General features: G+C 32.7%; 1 protein-coding gene across 3 annotated transcripts; it reads right to left on the bottom strand.

Annotated features, from left to right (window-relative positions):
• Positions 1–2,317: 2,317 nt before the first annotated feature.
• On the bottom strand, positions 2,318–20,498 carry LOC134701372 (protein phosphatase 1A-like). Of its 3 annotated transcripts, none has more exons than XM_063562511.1 (7): positions 20,377–20,498; positions 10,532–11,392; positions 7,787–7,904; positions 6,072–6,177; positions 4,402–4,456; positions 3,475–3,547; positions 2,318–2,415 (listed from the first exon to the last, which is right to left on the bottom strand). In XM_063562511.1, exons 1-6 carry the CDS (start codon positions 20,446–20,448, stop codon positions 3,494–3,496), a joined length of 1,266 nt encoding a protein of 421 aa, XP_063418581.1. In that variant the 5' UTR covers positions 20,449–20,498; the 3' UTR covers positions 2,318–2,415; positions 3,475–3,493. The 3 variants fall into 3 exon arrangements, with proteins under 3 accessions (XP_063418581.1, XP_063418583.1, XP_063418582.1); XM_063562513.1 differs by lacking the exon at positions 20,377–20,498 and adding an exon at positions 13,917–14,256; XM_063562512.1 differs by lacking the exon at positions 3,475–3,547.
• Positions 20,499–20,592: the final 94 nt, after the last annotated feature.

Here is a 20,592-nt window from a genome sequence, read left to right on the forward strand (position 1 = left end):
ATATGATATGAAAAAGTTAACCATTCATGCAGAATATGATCAAATATTTGAAAAAGACGAGAGGTGGTAATGATTAATAACATACATACATTATGCAGACTCATACAGTATCTGCTTGTCATCTGATCTGCCAATAATAGGTTATACCACAAAGCTAAGTAACATATCTACATAGTAATTGTTTACGAATTAAAGAATCAAAACTACAAAAAAAATCAAAATACAAAATAAAAGCCGTTTCTGTTTGTCTGCTTATTCGGTTAATTCTCAATGTGTCATTCAGTTTTATTCTGCGTAAATATCAGAATCAATAATAATATAGGTATAAACTGGAAGATTACAATTCTCCTGACAATAATTATCTAAAGGTCCATCCATGTCAATAGACAGCATAAGCAGGTTAACTATATTAAATTTGTATTTAGCGTTCCAATTATTCAACCCTTATAAAGGAAAAATGTCAGCACTGTGATGACAATCAGTATAAAACAGACCAAACATTTAATGCTATATCTAAATCAAATAAATAAGTGGTATTCACTGAGCACAAGCATGATTTCAAATCTTTCAAAGCTGCTTTTTCAATATATTGTGGAACAAAAATTAATACAAAGTGTATATAAATATATGGACCATAGGTAAAAAAGAATTAACGGACCCAATAAATTAGCCGAAATGATATTTTAATAACTTCATTCAGTCCAATATATCTGTTTAATTGAAAAATAATTTTCCGTTTCTTGTACTCTAATAAATGTGCCCTATTAATTCTTAATCATAAAACTTTCTTACCCTGGAATTCTAATGATATCAATTCTTTTTTATATTTAAATATTGATTTCAAGGTAAACAGCACAAAACTTACGGGTTACTGAACAGTTTCTGAAGTAATTTTTATGCCATTATTTTATTAGTATTTGAGAAAAACTTCCCAATTCAATTAAACAAATAATTATTTTTTCTTTGACATTGAGCAAATAATTTTACAAAATATATCTAATATATTTCATATTTAACAGAAGATGCAATGTGTGTCGAAATATTTAAATTTTATTCTATGCTGTAAGAACATTATATTTATATGAGCACTATATATCATGTTATAAATTTTTGTTTCATTCATAACATCGCAGAAAAAAACAGAAGCATTGCAAACAATCAAACACTACACAATATTATAAATCATAAAAATGTAGACAACAAATAAAAGAACAAGCGTGTTCACACAAACAATGTGAACATATTATTGTGGATTCATTATTATTCGTTGGGTACCAATTGTCATGGGTTTTCATGGGAACAGGTGAACCACGAATTCAAATATTCATAGAACGAAGATGAGTCTTTTACGCAGAAATTTGCAAAACCATGAAATAAAATATCCACAAAATATATAATTTTTCGTGAATCCACGAAAATTGATCCACACGAAAATAAGTGAATCCACAATAACTGAGGTCAATCATTTCATCACAGTATTATTTCTGGTTATTAATGTGTATTTATAAGAACTAACTTAGCACTAAAATAAATGTAGTCAGGTCACAAAATTGTCAATTATGTTAATTTATTCTGGAAAAGTTTTAATAAAGTAATCTGAATTTGAAAAAGCCACATCAAATAGATTTCTAGTTCTTTAGCCACTACCCCAAGGACTTGAAACATTCAACTGATAAAAGTGCTTACATTTTTTTAAAGTCCCTAAAGGTTGATTTTGACATATGCATCAGGTTTTTTTTTATTTAAAAGCCTCTCTTTACAACGAAATTTAAGTGAGAGATTTTCTAAAGTGATAGAAAAGTGGGTAACTGAAATTTGTGCTCTAACCATAAAAACTCATTAAACATGAGAAAAAATTCAAAATATCTTGTTGGAATCCAATTGGTGAATAATATTTTTTTCATATTTTAAGCAACTTTGTGAGCCAACCCTGGAGAATTAAATTAAAATCTGGTGTGACATATTCAGTATTCTTTACTAATACATAATGCAATTTCATGAAAACTTATTTTAGAGGGAAAGAAATAACCTTCCGAGAGCTAACTGACTGACTGATCTACAATGAAAACTTTTCTACAAATATTTTGATACTGCCATTCACAAGGAATAACAAAAATCGTCCAATCTTATCCCTTTGATTGATAACAACTGTTTTCTGTAAACAGAGGCTGTACTGTCCCACTCATAGGAATATTTCATTTCAAAAAGCAAATATAACATCATAGAATATATATATATAATTATAGATTTAACAAAACAACTGAACAGGTGCTCAGTGGCCATTTTCTGCCACATTTTTTGAGCCATAAATCTGCTCTTTATTGATTTGGAATCTAACAGTTTTGTGTTTATATAAAATTCTGCCAGACAAAACTATCGCCAATCATCTTCTACTGTTGCTGAACCATCTTCTTCCTAAAACAAACATGAAATAACGTTAAAAGACATTAACAAGTAAAAGTAGGACATTACCAAGACAAAACAATAACAATAAGCAAATCATGACTTTAAGAAATTGTCCCTGCTCCCCCCCAAAAAAAATAAACTCCACAAGGGTCGTCTATGTAAGGAACACCATAAAGTGTTGATTTTAAATAATAAATAAATTCCTATCTGTACTTTCAACAGCTACATGTATATTTTTTTTAATGCAGCGTTGGTACAACTAGGATCTATATAGAGGTTGATAAACAATCAAACTTAAAGCAGCACACAGTAGACATTGTTTACATGAAGTATAGACAACAAATTTCTGGAAGCTCTTATTTGCAGTACCCGGGGAAAGGTGTCATAAATATTTTATACAAGACAACTTTGAATTATAATTATTCAGTAAAGGATATTGATGAGACATCATGATCAATCTGAAAACTATCACATAGTAGCGCATATTCACATGTTGATTGAAAATAAATTCCAAGAGCTCTTAGGGGATGGACTTTAAAAGACAGACAGACATAGAGAGATAAAACAGTTTACAATCAAGGGGTTTAAAAATCTATAACAGTTTGATCCTTTAAATCCTAAACTGCATTTAAATCTATGAATAAAAGAAAAGAAAAAATATCAACATCTTATTAGATTCTGTCTTTTTATCATGAAAATCTTTTATAATGTTGTTTAATAATGTCTGAACAAATATTAACTACATGATGACACTGCAACAGTGGAATTAGGCTTTGCTTTGTCTTGTTTATCCAACACTTATTTGCAGGCTATACAAAAAGTGTCAATTGGTTTGCAAAAGACCAAATTTTCCAAAGACGCTTATAATTTATTTAAATACATACCATTTGTTAATGAAAGGAAACATGTGATGTTAAGAAAGATTCAAATAAACCAGCTGACAACATAGATATGATCATAGTATTGAAAAAAATCAGAATAAAAGCTAAATCTAATGAGTAAAAGAGGAGTGTACATTTTTTTGGTTAGATACAAATGACCAATCAAAACTCACTGCAGAAAACTAACCTAGTAACAAAGGATAAACTCAGTATTTTCTCAATAACTGTTTATAGAAGGGCTCATCAGTGCTAGTTTCTTGCTGAAATTAAAGGCAACTTAGAAATTTCAAAAAAATCATATTGAAAAATGTCAAATATTTGAACAATCAGACCATCCTTCAGACATTTTGTAAAATTCTTTGATTAGTGTAAAGCTTTCTTCAGATGACTTAAAAAATATTCATTTCTTTATGCTTAGAACAATGTAGAAATTGCATTTCTAACCCTACTCATTTCATTGTTTGGATCCATTAACTATAAAAATCATCTCAATTTATTTAAGGAGGATTTTTATAACCATCTTCACAATTTGAAGGAGGATTGAAAGAGGAGACTATCAGAAATTTCCCAGACGTATATTGATCTTTCTTGCTTCAAAGGATTATATTGGTCATTTTCTAATCTACAATATATATATAATTAGCCTGAAAATCAGTATTGAATTTAGATGGTTCAGTCAATTCTATGTACCGAAACCTTGGAGTTGGTAGGTTAATATAATAAGGAATAAGCAAAATAAATGGCTCGATGTCACATAAACTACATACACAGGATAAAAAGCAAATGACATTCAGATCTGACGACATAGTAATGTTATAATGCAATGAAAATGCATCCAGCTCCTATTACCCTTGTGTTAAGCAAATACATCTCACTTTTAATACGGCTTTCCCCAAATTTAATGATTTAGGACAAAGAGGATCATTTATTTATCCAACAAGACTGATGGTATGCATGGTGGTGTCGGAAAGACTACTTAAATTGTCAGTTTATTTAAAACATTATGGAATTATTGCATAATTTAGTGGTCATAAGCTGTAAAACATTTGTAGGAGTTAATTGTTACAAACACAAATCATGCCACTGAAGCTTTCAAAATAATTCCTGTACTTACTTCTGCTGTTTTCTTTGGTCGCAGTCGATTAAGTATACTTTCAACTGTATTTTTTCTGTAAAATAATGAACAGATATATGTATATCAATCATTCTTCTTTTCTATTAGTCAAGGTTTCTACAACCCTTTATCAAACTATACTTTTCTGATCAAAACTTCCTGTCATTCACTATATTACTTTCAAGAAAGAGCAAAAAGAAATGTGTATAATAAATACACAATTCATGTATTTTAATTTATTGAGCATCAATTCAGTGCAATAATTTTAATTACCATAATGATTATACTTTAAACCCTTAAAAAAAATAAAAATTACAACAAATTTCAATACATTTGCTGTCAGTGTTAGATTCATTGCATATGATGATCTTGAAATTTTGGTACGAGTTGAGTTGAATTCATTGGTTTTTTTTTAAATTTTAAGTATGTTAACTTATTCAAAGTACACAAGTAGTGGGGTTGGGGAGGGATTTTCCTACCCTCAAATGTCCTTCTTTCTAGAATCACAGTTTTGTCTTTGTACTGTTTCATAACTCAATATTAGGGTTATGGCTGCCAATATTTTTTAATACTTTACAAACCCTTTCTATAATTCAGCCACATTTGGTTTATAAATTCTTCCTTGTTTTGAAGTGTAATGACAGAACATCAATATCAAGAATATTGAAAACTTGGTCCTTTGAAATTTTAAAATCAATACTCTCATCTCATCTGATGCATAATAAGTTTCATAAGTCTTACTGTCAACATTTCATAATTAGTAGCAAAGTAGCTAAGGAGATTTACGGCAGATTCTATTGAGTGTGTAGCAAAGGGTAATATCTTTGGTTAGCTTGCTGGTTAGATGAACCGTGAAGGCATTGTTAGGTTATTAAAGTAAACTACCCTACTTTAAGAATAGACTACTCTGACAGAAAACCAATCGATCTAGCTTTTGGACTTTGCTACTTCGAAAGTAGGGTAGTTTACTTAACCTAACAATGCCTTCATGGTTCAGCTAACAAGCAAGCTAACAAAAGATATTACCTTTCGCTACACACTCAATGTAATCTGCTGTAATAAAAGTGAAAAGACCATGTTTGCCAGATGCATTTAAACTATGTATGACTGATACTCAAATACAACTTAAACAAAGTGAATATTTGACAGAAGATTGGGAAAAAATAAGAGGAAATGATGTTTAAATTCTTAGAAAATAGTGGAAAAATTAATAATAAACTGTATCTGTCATATGAGAGTCAACATCTTCCTAGGATTATTGCTATGTTTTTATCCTTGCGATAAATGAAAAGGATTATAACCGAAATAATGTAAACTCATGTCACATTCAGAAGTTTTTTATAAGATTAAAACTGGATTTTTCTTAATATTGCAATAAATTAGAACAGTATTTTAGTTTAAAACTGCAATAAGTGCATGTAATGATATCTGAATTTACAGTTAGACAACTGATATGTAAAGTGTATATTAACACTGCAGTCTTCACACTGAGTGGCAGTCCAGGCTTGTAAAATTGCTCTCGGACCTGTAAAAATCATATCTTGAGGCCAACAGAATCTAACTAAAAAAATTCAAAAATTGAGCTCTGGGCCTGTAGATTTAACTGTTCATCGTGGAGACTGTAATAACACTGTACATCAGTAAATAATTAGTTTTCTAACGAGTCTTACTTTGAACTTAATCCGCCTCCAGGTGGAAGACCATCTATATCTTCACTTATTGTATGCATTACATATGGTAAATCAACGTCTCGCACATCAACATCAGCTAAAATTTCTGTAAAATGAAATGGCATTAAATATTAGAAACAGATCTAAATTCCAACTAAATGTAACACATGCAGCCAATTTGATATTGTTCCACTGAAATAAGCAGTAATCAGTAAACATGGAAAAGTGTCCCTTGTTTTTCTCCTCTTCATAGATTTCGGAAGACAAGAAAAATATTGGCTGCCCAAAAAACTTATTAGAAGTCCTAACAATGTTCTTTACTTTTCTTGGCAGAGCTGTTGAGTTTGTATTTTTGTGTGTAGTCATTAAATATTTGAAGATGAATGTTTAATATAAGAAATAATAAATCAAAATTAACTTAAAAAACAGTTAAACACAAACTTTAAAATAAAGAAGTCTGTTCCTGTTTTAACTAAACTTCTGCAAATAAAAATGGTTTTGTGTGATTTTTACTTATTCTGGTAGTCGTAATTTCTCATTGTTTCAATGTTGGTGCTTCTAATGTCATGAAAATACATCTTTCCGTGGGTTCTTTGGTTCTTCTGTCAATTTATACAGATAAAAGTTGTTTTTTTGTTAAACGATAATTTTACAGTATCACCTGGACCAGTGACTTGTGATTGTTGTATGTTTAAGTGCATGTTTTTTTCTTGAAAAGACTGCTTCCATCTAACTGTGCCTGTCCCAATGTCAGGAGCCTGTAGTTAAATGGTCGTCATTGGTTCATGTCACTTCAAGTGACTCACTTGTGTTATATTTGTTTATGGTACAATGTATTATCTTTATATATTGTATCGGTAAATAAATGTTGCCACTGCTCACTGCTGTGAAAGCAGTTGGATTGCGATTGGTGACGTAAAGTCCAATTGAGACTCTTGCATGTCTTGAGAGAAGGGAAATTCTTGTGTTCAATTGGATAGCTGCAAGTCAAAACACATTTTGACTTCTGTATGTCCAAGAATTTGGAGTGGATGTGACATCTGTAATATTATCGTTTTTTCTTTAAAATACGAGTAGATTTAGAGTCAGTTCCTGATTTTTTATTCATGTTGTTGGGTTGCAATCTTATTGACTAGCATGTATATTTACTCCACCTCATTTCATTCATATACCATGTATACAGGAAAAACTCACAACTTTAATAATTTGAGAAAATTTTCTCATTTTAAAGATTCTTTCACTTAACCCTTTCCTCCATGGAATTCTTGATTTTACATACTTGATTCCCATAGGATTTTTTCAATAAAAAATAATCATCAGGTTAAAAGTTTTAATGTATTGCGATAACAAATTTTTCATCAATGAAATTCAAGTCAGATGTTCTCATGAATATCTTTTTTACATTAGATACATTTTTTTTAAAGTCTGATGAAGTTTTATCCTAAGTAATACGTTTCAACTGAGGCACTACAGAGGCGTCGAAAGGTGTCATTATGGAGTAAAGGGGGTGGCATCAAAAGGTGTCATTATGGAGGAAAGGGTTAAATACAGCATGTAGAGTAAAGAAATCAGAATTTTTGATTGTTTCTTTAGGAAGTTACTTATGATGATGATTATTATGAATTATTTGTTTTCTCTTTCTATCTGTCTGTATGCATGATAAAAATATTAAATATTGAGTTTCCCATTTAATCAAGAATGCATATTCTCCTTGCCTTTAATTTTTGCCTCTATTCTTTCATCTAATTCCTGTTCCTTTTTCATAGCTTCATCAGAAACTTTAGGTGATCCTGTCAAAGCAACTATCACAATACTCATGTTGTCCCTGCTGCCCTGAAATAATCAACAACCAAAAAAATACAGATTTTAGACATAAGAAATATGGTACATGCACATGATACACATACATGTATAGACATAATTAAGAGTTTTAACCTAAAATAAAACGAGACTAGCAGTAAATATTTGGTTTTTTTTTGTCTGACTAATTTAGTGTAAAATTATTTGAAATAATTATCCTGTTAAATCGTAACATGTGGTATCGGTGCATATATACATGTACATGTATAATATAAACATTATACATGTACACATATGTATTCAAAATAATGTACTTGAGAATCAACATTTCTCAGCTGAATTTTATGTACAACATGTAGTACATGTATTTTGATATACGTGTATATACATGTATATACAAGTAGATATATCTAAACATGGATTTGTTCCTGGTTTATATCATATTTCATATATTTGAACAGAAACAAATAAATGATAACTATAGCTTATCAACAAATAATGCTCCTTATTTTTTTAGGCTGATGGGAAAACATGTTAAAGATATTTGAACTATAAAAGAACATGAAGTATCTAATAATTTCCTTGTGTACAATGTACACGTACAAAACTATATATGATATTATCATTGATTAGTTTGTTTAAATCTGTAAACACTTTTAGAACACCCACACGTTTACGCTAGTTAACACACAGGGTATGACTCACATACATTTAACAAGTATTGAATCATACATGTATTCAATTCAACATATTATGTTATTCTTCCTTAAAAATATATTTTTTTAAAGGTTAAGATTTAAATTTTTATAAAATTATAATGGGTTTTTTTATGTGTCCATTTAATCTTTATATAATTTAACGAACTTCAAAGACTGGGTGTAGATATCAAATGACTTTATAAAGACCTAACACAATTATTTTTAAATAAAGCTAAAAGGTATATTGTTGTACACAACCCTCCAGACATTATCACAAGCAGTGACGGATCCAGACATTTACATATGTGGGGGCCCACTGACTGACCTAAGAGGGGGCCCGCTCCAGTCATGTTTCAATGATTTCCTATATAAGCAACCAAATTTTTTCCCAAAAAGGGGGGCCTGGCCCTCTGGGCCCCCCCCTAAATCCGCCTCTGACAAGGACTTCATAAACATGAAGGGTCAAACAAACAGAGCTGTTGAAAAATGTTCAACCTGAAAATGCTTAGTCTGCTTTTCTGATCATGATTCAATTTTACTTTAAAAACCTGTAGAAGATTATTTTTTTAAACTACATGTATCATATAATGACATTCATTAACATGATTAAAGTAACATAAAATAATCAATGAATCATGAAAATGAGGTGAAGGTCAGAAGATAAAAATATGTACATAACAATTATTCCATGGGTGTACAAATGTACATGTACCATCAAGTTGACCTATCATTTAAACAATGCAGTTATCTGAGAAATAACCACCCAAACCGTATGTTGATGATCACCGATAAATGAAACAAGGTCAAGGTCAGGTAAACTCTGTCTGACAGACATGTTAACTTTGCAATGATATTAAATACATGTATATATACAAGTATACAATGTTCAAATAATGTTGGTCTAGAGAATTTATCGTAATTAGTGAGCAGTTATGCACATTAGATTTTTTTTTAAAGCAGTTGTTTCACCATGACAATTAGGTCAAGGACAATGTCAAAGTCATGACTCATGTACATGCATGACAGAAAGCAAGTTCAGACCATTAGGCATCTGTATACAATATATGAAGTATCCAGGGCTTGTACCTTTAGAGAAATACAATGTATTAAGCTTTTAATAAATAGTTTTAATATATTATGTAAGTAATTATTTTGGAGAGTTGTCTAATTGACAATCATACCACATCTTCATTTTGTAATCGTTGCCAAACAAGCATCCCTCACTTATTCTTACAACATTTGTATAAACTTCAAGATTATAAAAAAAACGGTTTTTTTCTAAAGTGAACATTGATTGGTTAAATATTTCTCAGTGTGTTTGAATTTGTTTGATAGCCTTTTGGTCATGACTGTTTGTCTCTAATATTTAATTAACTGTGCATTTGTATTCAGATATCGCAGATCAAATTTATTCGTTCTTTGTGTAATCATACGTTTTTTGATTGAGTTAAGTCTGCTAATTGATATTTTATCGTATGTTTTTATATGTTGTGATGTTATGCTATTGTTTCAGAAAAAGGGAGAAGGTTTGGGCCCATTAAAACGTTTAATCCCGCTGCAAATGTTTGCACCTGTCCTAAGTCAGGAATCTGATGTACAGTAGTTGTCGTTTGTTTATGTAATATATACGTGTTTCTCGTTTCTCGTTTTGTTTATATAGATTAGACCGTTGGTTTTCCCGTTTGAATGGTTTTACACTAGTAATTTTGGGGCCCTTTATAGCTTGTTGTTCGGTGTGAGCCAAGGCTCCGTGTTGAAGGCCGTACTTTAACCTATAATGGTTTAATTTTTAAATTGTTATTTGGATGGAGAGTTGTCTCATTGGCACTCACACCACATCTTCCTATATCTATCCCTACATACATGTTTGAATTGCATTTTTTTTCGAATTTGGTAAAAAGTCCTTCTTTCTTTAAGACATTCAAAACACACAATTACTAAAACCTTGAATTGATACCATACCTTATATAAGCAAGTATCCACTACTTGATTGCAAATCAGCTCAAGACTACTGGTCAGTCGCATTCTACTTCTGACAAAGTCACAGAGTTCATCATTAGACATAACATCCCATATCCCATCACAGGCTAGCACTATGAATTCATCTTCTTGTTGGTTTCTATCTTCCATAAATATTTCTGGTTCTGGTGAGACCAGTTGTTCGCAAGGTCCCATACCTTGTACATTTTTATATTCAAAATCCCCGAGAGCTCTTGATACGGCAAGCGAACCGTTGACTCTCTGAATCATTACACTCCCTCCCGCTTTTTGAATTCTTTCTTTTTCAGTGGGATTCACAGGTTTATGATCCTGTGTTGAAAATACACATTTACCTGCACGTGATAGTACAGCCCTAGAGTCCCCACAATTTCCAAAGAAAATGTGATTTGGCGATACAATTGTACAAACTGCCGTGGAACCACTCTTATCCTCGCCACTTGCCATTTCTGGCATTGACCTCATCTTTTCATCTAATTTCAGAAAACCTGTTTTCACACCTTTAATTACATCCTCAAAAGAAGGCTGAATTTCAGTTCCTTCTTTCATTTCAATTTTACCTCTAAAATCTTCATTAGTTATGATATGATCAAGTAATTGTTCGGCACAATGTGCTGAAACACGAGCACCAGCATGGCCATCAAAGACAGCAAAAAATGACCAATCTTTTAATCCATTTGGCAGTCCAATAACTGCTGTGTGGGCATCTTCCATTTCCACCCTCCATCCCTGCATACTGCTGAGACCGAATCGTAGCCCATTTCCAACTCCACCCTCATTATGCTTCTCAGTTTTTGGTTTGTCAAGAAAGGCTCCCATTGTTAGCTGCAGAAAATTTAGTAAATTGTTTTTATCAGATGTTACAACATGTACAAGAATGGCAAATGAGAAGTTATTCTTTTATAACTACTTGCATTTAGGGCAGGTAATACAGTTACAGAGTTTCACCGTTTGTAATGTTGTTGAGAATGTAAATGTTATTTTTTTGCTATGTCAAACTGTGAAATATTGAGGAAAAGATGCATATTTGACTGATTTCTGTTTTAAGCGTTTTTTTTAAATGAACAATATCATATTTTTTTCTTGAATAGAATAATATTTGAAAGAATTCCAGTAAAAAAAACCACCTAAAACATATTCAACAATAATTAAGGGAGTTTATACAGACATGACAGAGTTTCAAGGAATAACAAATGTATGTACATGCAACCCCAATTGAAACAAATTATGGCGGCGGTCAGGATAGTGAAAGTAAATAAAAATGCTTTATTACAGTCATCTTTAAAAGATCATAACATACATGTACACTACTGCTAAGACATCAATATTTTATTTGATCACAACCTAAGAGAACCATGAGAGTTGTTAAGTTCGTGCCTTAACACTGCCAAGTCTTGGTTGATGAAGCCATAAAGGTGTTAAATTATATTGTATGTGATGCAGTAAAAAAAGTTGGGTTGAGTGTGAAGACTGGGTCAACACTTGATATTCGCAGCTCTATTCAAAGATTTGAGCAGAATTCAGCAGAAATTAGATTTGTAGACAAACAAGTCAACTCACACACTTTTTCTTGAGTGATATATAAGTTTAACAATAAAATATTTGATGGTTATCTATCAAACATTGGGTTGAGACATAAAACACATGTCTTTTTAGCTTTTTTTTATAGTTTGTTCGTCTTTATTTACTATTACAAAACTGTCCCAGGTTACAAAAAATGTATGTGAGGGTTGGCGCTATCAAACTAGTGGTTTAATTATGCCACATTCTATATGTGCTTTTCCTGTCCCAAGTCAGGAGCCTGTAATTTAGTGGTGGTTGTTTGCTTGCTTGCTGTAATTATACCACATCTTTATTATTATTTTTGTTCCCAAAGACTAGTTTGCCTCCAAACTTTTCCAACCATGAGACAATACAAAAATGTATCTTCTTCTTCTTCTTATCCACTACCAACCAAGAAAATAATGACAGACCTTGGTGGCAAAGTGCTTATACAATGCAGCATACGATAGTCAGCTTAAATATTGCATATAGATATAGGAAGATTTGGTGTGAGTGCCAATGAGACAACTCTCTATCCAAATAACAATTTAAAAAGTCAACCATTATAGGTCAATCAATGTACAGTCCTCAACACGGAGTCTTGGCTCACACCGATCAACAAGCTATAAAGGGTCCCAAAATTACTAGGATATTGTATATATAGAACACATGGTCTCAAATGTTATGTTTATTAGTACAAGCCTAAAACAGGTGAATATTATTTAATCATGCATTGCTTCCTGGTTTCTGTCATCAGCAACTAAAATTTCAATGTTCTATTTCAAATAAAATGTTTTTATTGTGATATAAAATGTAGCACCCGTTAAAAACGGTTCAGCCATATTATTTGGGAAATGAGTTCAGCGGTGTGGTAACTGTATTTGAAAAGCATTGACCAAGGATAAAAAAATGGAGCCGACGTGGATAATCAATGCTTTTACAACTGAATTCTTATAAATTTACAATAATGTACTACAATATATGTCAAAATATCAAATCTACTGGTTTGAATTGTGACAGGAAGCATGTGCAGTCAAAGATGTTGGAATTTTTATTAAATAAAATATAACTTTCAAGACTAAAGTGTTGTCAGCCAATCAAATTGTTGATTCTTATGAAACAAACATGTTTTAATTGTTTTACATTTGTGATTTCAGGGCCTAATATCATAAATAGCTGACTGTAGTATGAGCCTTGATCATTCATCGTAGAAGGCAGTATTGCGACCTACAGCTGTTAATTTCTGTGTCATTTTGTCTCTTGTGGAGAATTGTCTTATCTGCAATCATACCTGACGGCATCTCCTTTTTTGATATGTCGTAATGTAATTGTAATATAATATTGCCTTTATTTAATTATAACTAAGCGGTCTTTGGCAAAATAAAAACGGTTAAACCACAACTACATGCAACTTTTGAACACCACTGTTGATCCAAAATGCACACGACACACACAAGTGTGGATTCAGTAGGGAATTTAATATACAAAATTTTATAACACATGTGTAACAATGTGTAATGTCAGTAAATAAATATCTTCTGCAAGGAATGCATACATTTTCTACAATGAAAAATTAATTGAAAAAACATTGTTAAAATAAGCACTTAATTTTGTAGATTTGGTACTGGATTAACATTGATTATATATTCATGTGAAGTTGTCGAGTTCATGTATTACAATAAGACAATTCTCGGCACATGCACGCAGAAAAAATGTTACAATTGTACATAAAATGGAGGGGACTGAATTTGGCGATTGTAACCTAAACTCATCAATATTTTGACATGACACTTGCAGCTGATCTCACCTATTATTTCTCATAAACCGAATCTTTTCAGGAATTTCTATTTGTCACGAAACATTCAATGTAAAACACCAACAGCGGTTCCGTAGCATACCAAAATGGGACGCCAAACCAAATGTAACCAGTTTTCTACTTGCACTTTTCTCAAGTGTCAGTGAAGTGTGAGAGTGCATTTATAGGTAACTTTACATTTGCTTGTCGTTATTTTTGTGAAACTAAGAAAGATTTGGCACAAATCATAACGAATTCTCGTGCCAAACCGTTTGCTTTCTCAAGAGACCACTAACAACCAAAGGTCAACATGGCTTCTACCACTAATGGGCATGCGTAATTAGCGAGCACTGCCGATGAATCACCGTCTCGATTAGTCAAAAGCTTCATTGTCAAATTCGTGTCCTCATCGTTTAAAGCGCTTTGACAACTTGAAGAGAACATGATATGACGTCACTTACTTTTTTTGTAATGCTATTTATAACTAATTTCAAGTTATAATATTCAAAAAATTCAGAAAGAAACATGAATATTTTATATCTATTTTGAGATTTAAAAATCAGTTAATAATCAAAACATGTTACGTCAGCTTTTTCCAAAGAGATTTAAAAAATATTCTTCAACGATTTACGCAAGTTTCCAATACGTTGGGACACAGGGAAAATGGGGAGGGGAAGTGTTCAACCTTTAATTTGCAAACGTTCGGCTGGTGGGTTTGAAAAAATAAATCAATTCGTATAATTTCTAAACATCGACAGACCCGTCACCTGATAGAGGCTATATTCAGACTCTAAAAGGAAATTAATCTCATTACTTGAAATCCGAACGGTTCTGCCGGATAAGCTACCATGATGGCAATACCCTCCACTACGAAATAAACCACTGAGTATATATTAAACCTGTACAGTGGCTGACCCAGAACTTTTAATAAGGGGGCCTGCTGACTGACCTAAAGGAGGGCCCGCTCCAGTCATTTCCTATATAATCAACCAAAATCTACCCACAAAAAGGGGGTTCCCCTGGATCCGCCTATGCTGTATATATACTAGTTTTAATTGTAATTTGGTAAACATTTTAAATGTATTAAATACCCTTGAGAAGACTGTCTGGGTTGCCTGACATATGGTGCAAAGTTTTCGCCGAACCATACCGATTCAGTTATAAATTCGTTTTCTTACGTGGATGACTTGATCGAGAAGACAGTCACAAAAAGTAAATTAAAAAAAAAGTACCCGCCAACTCCAGGGAAAATTATGAACGGTTGTAACCAAGTGGCAAAATCAAAAGCTCAAACACATCAAGACAAATGAATAGCATGCTGCATATTCCTGGCTTGGTACAGGCATTTTCTTATGTAGAAAACGAGGATTAAACCTGCTTTTATAGCTAGATAAACCTCTCACTTGTATGACAATCGCATAACATTACTTTATATTGACAACGATGTGTAAACAGTTAGACATTATAGCAGGTAAAAATGTAAAGAATAAGAATATAGCACTCACCATTGTGTTATAATTATAAGGACTATAAAAACAAGCAAAGGCCAAATGAAATAATATTTGTTTTTTTTACATTGAGTCTATATTGAAGAGAAATTCGAACTTATTAAACAGTGCTTATTGAAAAATGACAAAAAGACTTTAATATTGGCTATTTATAAGCTTGACATATATTATAGGATAGGTAGCCCAGGGAAATAGAGAAAGATAAACAAAATCGCATATAAGGACAAAGCCGAGAAAGGCAACCCATCTAATATTTGCATATACCATATATAAGAGCAAAGACATATGTAACTATAAATTATATATCTCTGATAAGAGTGAAAGTCCAAACCGGCAAGAGAAACCAAAGAAAAGGCTTTATAGCATATATGTCATTACCCGAAGCACTGGTGCCTGCCAAAGTGAATGCTTTATTTAATACAGGACACGCAATAAATTACTGATTTGTCCAATATAAGAGCTCATACCATAAAGGAGCAACATTTTCATTAAGTTTTTTGACTCAATGATTATAAATCAAACTTTTATTTCTTTTTAAAATTTAACACTAGAAGGTATATAGGGGCAATCAGGATTCAGAGTACTTTTTTCTTCTTCATCAAATTGGGGATCAGATAACCTATCCCAGGTTAGGGGAGGGTTGGGATCCCGCTTACATGTTTAACCCCGCAACATTATGTATGTATGTGTCTGTCCCAAGTCAGGAGCCTGTAATTCAGAGGTTGTCGCTTGTTTGTTATGTGTTGCATATTTGTTTTTCTTTCATTTTTTTTTATAGAAATAAGCCCGTTAGTATTCTCGATTGAATTTGTTTAACATTGTCATTTTGGGGCCTTTTAAAGCTGACTATATATGTGATATGGGCTTTGCTCATTGTTGAAGGCCATCATACCACATCTTCGCTTTTATATGTAGACAGATTGATGGACACATAAAAAGACGGGTGGACATGTTGTCAGACTGTTCGAAAAGTACACTGACTGGAAAACTTGTGAATAGACTATTTAACACGGAGAAGAACTGGTGGGCATGACGACAATATAGTAGACAAAACAACGGACTGATGAAGAAAACTAATGGATACATAGACAGAATGTAGACAGATTAGTGGATAAAGACTAGTAACCATGAAGACAGACTTGTGGACACATAGTCAGAATGTAGAGAATGTAGACAGAATAGGGGACTATTAGAAAGACTGGTGAAAATAAAGACTTGTAGACACATGTCTTGGCATTGCCCAAGGTCATGTTTTTCTCTGACTGTTTAAATGACGTCTTTACACTAAATTCGTTGGATGTTGGATGTGTACGGATTGATGCTTTAGTCTTAATAGTTGCATGATTTTTCTATTAGTTGTTAGTGGCTTTTTACTAGCTGTCAGTTAACTGTGAGTACTCTCAGATCTGTACCTTGTGTCTTTTTGTTGTTGGGCCATGTCCACTTGTATGTTTGTCCCTCTGATGAGTTGAGCCTTTTTCAACGGATTTTTTTTGTTCGTTCTTATGTTGTACTGTTATATCACATGTGGGATTCCACTAACATGCTTAATCCTGCCACACTATGTATGCTTTGCTCATTGTTGAAGGCCGTACGGTGACCTATAGTTGTTAATTGCTGTGTCATTTTGGTCTCTTGCGGAGAATGGTCCCATTGGCAATCTTATCACGTCTTCTTTTTTATACATATAGAAAGGACAGACTAGTAGACACACATAGACAGACTGGCGAACAATTGTGTAATTTAAATGTAAATTGACAGAAATATTTAGCAGCATTAAAACTTATTCTAGCTCTGTTGGATTTAATTTTCAGACTTAAATAATATAATGAAATACATATGGGGGAACGATTGGCATGGGGAAAAGTGACTATATGTACAGTATACGTATTGCCTAATTTCCGAGGGGAACGAACTGCAATGATCCAAAATTTTCCATTGGGAAAAATTGGCGCATGCATAATAGCTGTCAGTATAACACCGCCATTGTGAAGTAATTTTGTATACAGAGAGGTGAAGCCATCATATAAAGGGAGCAATCCAGCTTCATCAATAAGTCAAAGGCATAAAACTGTACAATAAAAGATTAAATCATGATATTTGAACAGACAGTGAACTTATGTCGTTTGTTTATGTGTCACATATTTTTTTTTTTCGTTCACCTACATAAATAAGGCCGTTAGTTTTCTCGTTTGAATTGTTTTACAATGTCATTTCGGGGCTTTTTATAGCTGACTATGCGGTTTAAGCTTTGCTTATTGTTGAAGTTCGTACGATGATCTATAGTTGTTAATTTCTGTGTCATTTGATCTTGTGGAGAGGTGTCTCATTGGCAATCATACCACATCTTCTTTTTATATTAACATCCAAGACACACTGTTAAGCATGCAGAATACAAAAACCTGAGCAACAGCGAGGAACCCAATCACTCAAATAATTTGGGAGTACTTATGTGAGCTGATAGTATTACTAAATAGTTCCTGCTTCGATAATTGCGTTATAATCGCAAGCAAAGTAAGTCGCATATAAGTTCTTTTGGTAATGGCAAAATATATTTTAGTTTCAAAAGTTAAATAAAGGATGGTCTTTGAGTTGATTACTTCACCCAAAACAAGATAATATAAGCATATCAGTGTAGCGTGTGGTATACAAATAGTAAATAAAATAGTCAGTGAAAACATTTGTAAAAATACTAATCATGTTCCCAGGCACATGTGTTATTGTAACATAACGTCGGTGACGGGTCGTCGCGATTATACCTGACCGCACAAGCCGATGGAGGAATGACTTCAACTTAAGTCTTTACTACAATAAACTTATGAATAACTAGTTCAATGGGTTCCATGTATTATACAGACTCCTCTACCAAAGGAGAACATGCTTTGTGACATCTTATTAACCGGGAGATTCATAACTCACAGTATATGCAGTCGCTTGTTGCAACGTTTTAATAGAAATGAGAAGTTCACAATGAGAAAATTGCTAATCAAAATTAGTTCTCATCAAAAAAATATTACAGAGAACGATTTATGAAGTTTTCTAGACAAAATAATGGTTCAAATGTTGAAATTGGAGTGTTATTAAAAGCATCAATCACATCAATCATAGCCTCATTCCAAAATTCTACCAGACATTGGCAAATGATTTTGACCGGTGAAGTTTGGTTTGGTAAGGGCAAGTTGTTGCTCAACTTGACCAGTCATCAGTCAGTGTCTAATTTATCTTCAGAATTTTAAGTGAAATATCCAGTAAAACTGGTATTTGGTCTAATGTCAATGAAGTCCTTACATTATAATCTGATCTTATCTGGGTCGAATGTCTGGAAATCAATCGGAGAAGAGTTTACATGCACTTTTGCACTAAATAATCTTACTATATTCGTTAATACTATAAGACCAAAGGAATTTTCTTGTTATAATGTCTATATATGCTGAGAAAACACTAGCAGCTGAACCGAATCCTTCAAGTTATGGTGACGACTGAGAACATTCATTAGAGATAAGACCTAGGTATTATGGTAAAAGAGGGTAACCAAAAGGTCAGTCAAACTCACAAATCGAAAATAAACGCCATGGCTAAAAATGAAAAAAAAGACAAACAGACAAACAAAAGTACATATGACACAACATAGAAAACTAAGGAATAGGCAACACGAACCCCACAAAAAAAAACTAGGGGTGATCTCAGGTTCCGAAAGGGTACGCAGATCCTGCTCCACATGTGGCACCCGTCGTGTTGCTTAAGTGATAACAAATCCGATAAAAAGGATCAAATAGTCTAATTCGGTAAGTCACATTCATAAAGGAAGGGGAATGTAGAACTTTACGACGTAAGGCACATATATATCCGAAATCATTTGTGAAACGGTTATTCCATAACGGTAAGGCCACACTTGAAAATATCTTGGTTTGCCCAAACCCTACCCAAAGGTTGAGACAGTGGGTAGGTAGGTAGGCATTTTCTTTCTTTTTTTTTCAAAAAAAGAAATTGAAGTATCAGATGTTTATTAGTCTTCATGCCTATTTGATTAAAAAAAAACTTCTTCAAATCAGGACAATAAAAGAATTTGAGTAGGCAGCTTTTTTCTGGGTAGGTAGCGTTTGGGCAAACAAACCTAATTTTTATTATGGCCCAAAGATGGCGAAAATTGGACAACGCATTTGCGGCGATTTAGGAAAACGTCTGAACTTCTGCATGTTTACCCTATAGGCCTATTTGTTCACATGGAAACTCGTACACATTTTTTTACAATATGAATATGTATTATTTTTTGTACATTTACAATAACGAAAATTAAAGGGGATCGTTGAAAACCCGTTTAATAAATAATCTAAATAATAAGTAAATATATTCAAATATGCACGAAAAGTCCACAGGTTACATCAACTGATGAAGTATAGATCTAACCATGATGACTGTAAAAGAATGTACAGAAACGTCGACTTATCAACATAGCTGGAAAGATTAGTGTTCAATTGTTCTAAATATTTGAAGAAATAAAACAAATGATCCGTAATCCGTTTTGCAAGGCTGCGAACTTGAGCATGGATGCAATTTGGATTCAATTTGGGTACTTATTTAAGAATCTTGTATCGTTTGGAGGTCCAGACATAGATTTCTTCATAGTCAGAACACACAGAAATCTCTGAGACAAAAATAAACAAAAACAGGTTTAAAAAAAAGCACAGGAGTTTGAAATCGTATCAATAACGGGGTAAAAATATACAAAAGTCGACTATAATAGTAGAGCTTCTCTCGAAGAGAGCGATAAAATATACCAAAGTCGACTATCATAGTAAAGCTTCTCTCGAAGAGAGCGAGAGAAGCTACTATGATAGTCGACTGGTTATTGATAGGATTTCAAACTCCTGTGAAACAAAGTAACGTTTGATCTTGTTTTTTTGTGTGTGAAGCATAATTTCTTCATGGGGGAAATGGATGAACACACAATACTAGAAACAAACCAGTTGCGAGAGCTTTTGAACACCGTACAAGTATAATAACTTAAAATCTTGGGAATAAGGAACATTCATCATTCATCATTCACCACAATCTCCGGAGGTAAGACTTTAGAAAGGGAATTACCCTTTTCACGACAGACGACGTTTTCATTGGGTTTGACGTTATCTGGTCTCTTTTCACTTTGCAATGAATATTGAGAACCAGTATCAATATGGAGC

Source organism: Mytilus trossulus, unplaced genomic scaffold (assembly GCF_036588685.1).
Source record: "Mytilus trossulus isolate FHL-02 unplaced genomic scaffold, PNRI_Mtr1.1.1.hap1 h1tg000244l__unscaffolded, whole genome shotgun sequence".
NCBI classification, from domain to species: Eukaryota; Metazoa; Mollusca; class Bivalvia; order Mytilida; family Mytilidae; genus Mytilus; species Mytilus trossulus.

What these genes read in the sequence shown, in the direction of transcription:
- LOC134701372 (XM_063562511.1), bottom strand. Translation starts at nt 20,448, where the DNA reads ATGATGAATGTTCCTTATTCCCAAGATTTTAAGTTATTATACTTGTAC. An exon ending in TGGATACTTGCTTATATAAG is followed by an intron (nt 7,905 to 10,531) that starts GTATGGTATCAA and finishes TGATTATTTCAG; the next exon opens with GGCAGCAGGGACAACATGAG. An exon ending in GACCAAAGAAAACAGCAGAA is followed by an intron (nt 3,548 to 4,401) that starts GTAAGTACAGGA and finishes CTTTAATTTCAG; the next exon opens with CAAGAAACTAGCACTGATGA.